The sequence below is a fragment of the Phyllobates terribilis genome, unplaced genomic scaffold (assembly GCF_046119375.1).
Source record: "Phyllobates terribilis strain yellow unplaced genomic scaffold, ASM4611937v1 Scaffold_8__6_contigs__length_399053987, whole genome shotgun sequence".
NCBI classification, from domain to species: Eukaryota; Metazoa; Chordata; class Amphibia; order Anura; family Dendrobatidae; genus Phyllobates; species Phyllobates terribilis.
Window position 1 is genome coordinate 267,199,398 of NW_027362768.1, and position 6,270 is coordinate 267,205,667.

Consider the following 6,270-nt stretch of genomic DNA (forward strand, 5'->3'; position numbering starts at 1 on the left):
TTTGTTTGTTTTTTTGGGCTGTATAACAGCTGGGAAACATGCTGGCAGGGACTCGAGCATGTTACTCAAGCACCAGCGATACATGGTGCATACCCGAGTACCCGATGCAAACTCAAGTAGTGAGCACTTGCGCTCAAGACTAATGACAACATATTCAATATGATAACCTCATGTTATCAAATTGTGTGTCGTACCTCTGGGTTCAAAATGCTCACTATACCCCTTGATAAAATCCTTGCGGGGTGTAATTTTCCAAAATGGGATCACTTGGGGGGGGGGGGGGGGGTTCCCACTGTTTAGGCGCATCAGTGGCTCTCCAAACTCGACATGGCGTCCGCTCTCTATCCCAGACAATTTTTCTTTGAAAAAGTCACATGGCTCTCCTTCCCTTCCAAGCCCTGCCATGCGCCCAAACAGTGGTTTTCCCTCACATATGGGGTAACTACATGCTCAGGAGAAATTGCAGAACAAATTTTGTGGTCCATTTTCTCTTGTTACCCTCGTGAGGAAAAATAAAGAAATTGGGGTCTGAAGTAAAAAAAAAAAAAAAAAAAAAAAAAAAAGTTAATATTCATTTTTTTTCCTTTCACATTGCTTCAGTTCCTGTGAAGCACCTGAAAGGTTAATGAACTTCTTCAATGTGGTTTTAAGCACCTTGAGGGGTGCAGTTTTTAGAATGGTGTCACTTTTGTATATTTTCTGTCATATAGACCCCCTCAGTCATTTCATATGTGATGCAGTCCCGAAAAAAAATAGTGATTTTGGAAATTTTGTTGGAAAAATGAGAAATCAGCGGTCAACTTTTAACTCTTAGAACTTCCTAATAAAAATAAAATAAAAAAATAAAAAATTTGCAAAAATTGTGCTGATGTAATGTAGACATGTGGGAAATGTTATTTATGAACTATTTTGCGTGACATAGCTCTCTGATTTAAGGGCATAAGAATTAAAAGTTTGAAAATTGCTAGTTTTTTGCCAAATTTCTGTTTTTTGCACGATTGCTCAGTGGTTAGCACTGCAGCTTTGCAGCGCTGGGGTCCTGGGTTCAAATCCCACCAAGGACAACATCTGCAAGGAGTTTGTATGGTCTCCCTGTGTTTGTGTGGGTTTTCTCCGGGTTCTCCGGTTTCTTCCCACACTCCAAAGACCTACTGATAGGGAATGTAGATTGTGAGCCCCATGGAGACGACGACGACTGTAAAGCGCTGCGGAATATGTTGGTGCTATATAAATTTATTATTAAATGTTACCACTATCCTGAAGTACAATCTCAGAATCAGTGGGAAATGTTGAAGCGTTCGAGTTATTATCTCAAAGTAACATTGGTCAGAATTGTAAAATTTGGCTTGGTCATTGAGGACATAATTGGCTCCATCACTATGGGGTTAACAGCAGCACTGCTGCAGAGCCATGCCTGATTATAACTAACACAGTACAGCAGAGTTTGGCGCACTGTGATGTGACCTCTGTGTGCCTTATGAATATGCTCTATTGATTGGACCCAGTCATGTTTAGAAGCTCAGATATTTGTATGTTTTTCTATTTGCATTAAACTAATGTGAAGGAACATCTAAAATATATATTAAATAAATATATATAATATTTATTTTTTTAACAAACAAGCTGCCATAATTCTTAACTATGTCACTAATCTACTGATTTTTCTCTTGGCAGAAATTTTTTACATCAGCAACTAAGGGGCAAGAACTGCGAGCTGCTCTTGGTAGTGCCAGAGGAGGTTGAAGTTCATCAGCGTTGGCGGACTGATCTGTAAACATCCTTTTTTGACTTTTTTTTTTTTATCATTGTTATTATTAATATTTTGATTTCTCATTCACTACAGTTTTAATACCTGTTGTTGACAATCTCTGTTAATGGTGGAATTCAGTCTCCTCCAATTAAAAAAAAAAAAAAAAAAAAAAATCAGATGAAGTGGAGCCTTTGGGCATTTTCCTTTTTGTACCTGACTGTGCAATATCCAGCAGTAACCCAAAGGTTACATTCACTTGTCTGTATGGATGCAGGAAGAGGATGGTTCATTTTCAGTATTTTCTTAAGTGAGTGTAACGGAAACCATGTGGCATAAGTCAGTACGTGAGACGAAGAATAAGCCCACGCACACCATACAGTGCAATCTTCATAGTTTTTTTTCCCAACATTGTGGATTTATGCTGTACGTTTTACAGGGCAACTGCGTGCTATCTATTGTTAACAACTGGCCCACCAGTAAACATGATCTATTTTTCAATCTATGTAACATCTTATATGACTTTATAAAGAAATTGAGCCAAACTATTGTATGCACGATATCTAAACGCCTAAGCTGTTGTTCTCAACTATTAAGTGCTCTTTTTTTAAGAATTCTGAAAATCCGGACATGACTTGGTGAGTGTAAATAGCACAGTCCCATATATGCAGACGTTGCCTACGTGTCGGGACAGAATTAATGGTGCAATCAGGGGAGTTTACATGTGCAGCCAAAATACGGCCTGTTTCAGATACTTGAACATGTTCATGAAAATCCTTCTAGAATGAGATGCGGTGACGGAGGATGACAGTACGTCTGCTTACAGGTCTGTTTACACCGATTACCTGTTCCACAGTAGCTGCTTGCCAATCAGTGCCAGCATTGCAGTGTGGGGGTATAAGAGGAGGAAATGGGGAACATGGTGTTCTCCATTCTGTCTTTGTACAGTTGCTGCGCCAAGAAAAACACTTGTTGCTTTTGCTTGCACCATGACTTGCCAGTCCTCATCACTTGTGATGTGGTAAGCTGCCTATTTAGAAGACCTAATTATTTGACATATCTGTGTATTATTTCATATGTAGGTAAATCCTACCTAAGTGTTACATATCCACAAGGAGCAGGTGGATTTTTGTCGACATAATGAGATTTTGACCAAAGTGAGTGCTGTTACAAGAAAGCAACTTTAATCTTAAGCCTACATTCACACATCCGTATGTCACGGACTGGCCACGGGTCTCCTGACACAAAATTGATAGTATTATAGGTATATGAGGTTGTCCAGTTTGGGTGGGGGGTGGGGGTTGTCAGTAGACTCGCCACATGCCGTCGATACATCACAGTCCCTACTCGGACTGTGGCACGCAAATATGTGAATGCAGCATTAGAGCCAGTATTTTGTTGGTAAACTAAGCTGTCTTCACTTACAAAGTATGTACACATGTGTAACCATATTATATATTTTCCAGTGGATGTAAAAATTAAGAATAGCCATATTGCAAATTGTCTTAAAGTGTCTATCCCGCAATATTCTACAGTATAGGTGAAAAATGTCTAATCTGAGTCCCAGCCCATTGAACAATGCACCCGAAGGGCTCATGCACACCTCTAAATTTTCTCGGACGAGTGCTATCCTAGGTTTTCCCAGATGGCATTCGTACCTAGGATATTCTGTGGGGCTGTGCACATGTCCAATTTTTTCCTCGCAACGAGTGGTCCGTAGAAAAAAATTGGAGACATGTCTGATTTTTGATCCAAGTGTTAGATCAAAATTGGCAATACAAGTCTATAGGTCTGTGATAAAAATCAGTCCGTTGTTTTTTTGTTTGTTTTTTCATGGACTGACAGAATGGAGGTGGAGAATTTTAAAAAAAAAAATAGTTTTTTTTTCTCCCCTCCACTTCTGAGGAAAAGCTGATGCCACTGATCAGAGTAATTGGAACATTTTACTTTGGTGTAGAGAAGACTGTCGTGTGACTCTACCTTGATGCTTCATTTGACCCTTTGGGGCTGATGGAAAACCTGATCTCAGTACTCGGCTGTTTCTTTCGGTCCTATAGACTTTCATTGGAATGGCAATAGAGCATGCCCAAAGTAGCCCTATTCAGATTCCTCATTGTGGTGGCCAAGCAGTGAGGAACCAAGGGCATTGACTCTAGTTTTGGTGCCCCAAAGATCAGACCTTGCTCACCTATCCTGTGATTAGATTATGAATTATTGGACAGCACACCTAATACAGCAATATTTTGTGTATGCAGGTTCTTTGCAAAACTTTGTCTCTTCGGTTATACATTGCAAACCCAGTTTTTAGTCTGATCCTGCTGTCCTTCTGTCTGACTCCTGTACTGTCTGTAGGTTAGCAGGTAGGCAGAAGGAGTAGAGCAACCTATAGCTGCAGTAACTAGTGTTGAGCGAGTATGTTCTATTAACCCTTTCGCCGAGTATGCTTGGGCCGAGCGGCGAGTATTTATAGCTGCTCGGTGATAAGGTTAAATCGCTCCTGTGTGCATGATTTGCGACTGTTTGACAGCTTTATTACATGTGAGGAATGTCTATTTCTTACACATTCCTCACATGTAATAAAGCTGTCAAACAGTTGCAAATCATGCACACGGAGCGATTTAACCTCATCACCGAGCAGCTATAAATACTCGGACAGAACATACTCGCTCAACACTACCAGTAACACAAATTATTGGCTTACTGCCTAAATCCATAGCGGCTTATTGGATTGTGGAGGAGATATATCAGTATATTTGTAAATCAAGACTATTTGTAAAACTGCTTTTCTGATGCATTGGGGCAGTAGCAGACTAACTAGTCCTACAAAGCCTAGGGAAGGAGATTAGATGGGGTCTTACTCTGTGTTAATGACTGATGCTTCATGAACATCACTTTTTGTTGGAAGGAAATGCTGTCGACACTAGATATTCTGCCTCTTAAAATAAACAAAGGTGTCTTAATTAGTTTCCAGAAGTTAAAGGTGAACTATCACCAGGTCAAAAGTGGTCAGTATTTGTATTTGATGCTATTCCCACTTCTCCCCGTTTTTTTTTTTTTTTTTCAAAATCCAGCACAGTTCCAGAGATATGTGCACTTTTTATTTAGTGCCACTTTTTATGGTCTTTTTAAGGAGGCGTCGCTCACAGGGTAATTAGAGAGCAGATTAAAGAGACGCCTCCTAGGGAATCTGTGAAGCCACGCCCCCTTGGAAGACTTTGAAAAGTAGCCCACGATAAAAAAGGCTCATATCTCTGGAACCTTTATTGCGGATTTAAAAAAAATAAATAAAATGAAAACCGGCATACTCAGGGGGGAGGAGGCATTACATAAAATAAGAACTGGCCACTTTTTTATCTGGGTATAGATCCTCTTTAAATCATCAGTTTTAGTATATTATTTTCCATTGTCTTGCCGCACACCAGTTCTTGCAAAACCTGAAAATGATATATTTATTGCTTAGCTTAATGAATAAGATGTTGATTTAGAAAAACATCCTTCAGTGCTGCTATTAATAAAACCAAGGAATGGGCTTTGACCACAAACGGTTTGTAAATGTATTTGGACTAGCTTGATTTGATCTTGAAGTACAGGCCATGGTCACAGAGCAGCCTCCAGCTGCAAGGTCTTCACCAATGCTTTAAAATTGGGGACACCATTATGCAAAGAATTACTGTTGTAATGGTTGGTTGTTTTTTCGGTTATACATTGATTTTGTTCTTTTATGCTTTAATTTCTGTTCCAGCTCAGGTTGTAAGACCCTTCGGTAGCAGCTGTGTACTATGGGCTGCCAGGTATCTTGCTGGTTATGTTTTATCATTGCAGGAATTGATGTGTTCGAGTTCTCCCCAATTTATCTGTACCACCAAAAAAAAGAATCCTGGGCTCCATAGCCATTTCTACAGTGCGATTTATTACATTTTGCAATTACGGTAAAAAGGTGTTGTCGCCACTAATATATGAAGCATAATAAATTGTTCATGTATAGGCTGTTAAATGTGTTTTTCCCCCCAAAAAATCCAACCACATACATGCAATTTGAGGTTCCATCTAGGATATAAGTAGCAATAATGCATATCTACCATGATTGCAAAGCATAATATTCACAAATCGAAATGTTTCCATGAAGGCTAGGTCTTCATCATAAATGGTTTACAGCTTACAGCACATACGGTCTAGACTGGAAAAGTTGAACTTCACTAAAAAAAATTATTTTTTTTCCAATAAAGTCTGAAAATGGAGCTCAGAAAATATAAATTGTTGAACTTTTTTATGCTATTTTCTGTGCTATTTGTTTACAGAGAAAATGTATTTTGTTATCCAAATATAAAATAAAGTAAGAACATAACCTTGGTGTGGTGGTTTTTGTCTGCTTTTTTTCTTTAATCATTCTTTAGGATCTATTCACAACATTTTGCCCTTCAAAATGTCAAATAATTTATGACTGCGCAACAACAAGCGGGGGAGGCTGGAACGAGAGGTGCAGGCCGCGGCCTCCGCTCTGGCCGCTCAGCTGGGCCCAAGCC

At 39.4% G+C, this 6,270-nt stretch overlaps 1 protein-coding gene across 3 annotated transcripts in view; it reads left to right on the forward strand.

The window, feature by feature from the left end:
* The window catches only part of JOSD1 (Josephin domain containing 1), a 46,478-nt gene extending 41,673 nt beyond the window's left edge, over window positions 1-4,805 (forward strand). For all 3 annotated transcript variants that reach the window (XM_073644234.1, XM_073644233.1, XM_073644232.1), the window contains one exon: window positions 1,675-4,805. In XM_073644234.1, the coding sequence (XP_073500335.1) occupies window positions 1,675-1,774 (100 nt within the window). In that variant the 3' untranslated portion in view covers window positions 1,775-4,805. The remainder of the gene's footprint in view (window positions 1-1,674) is intronic.
* Window positions 4,806-6,270: the final 1,465 nt, after the last annotated feature.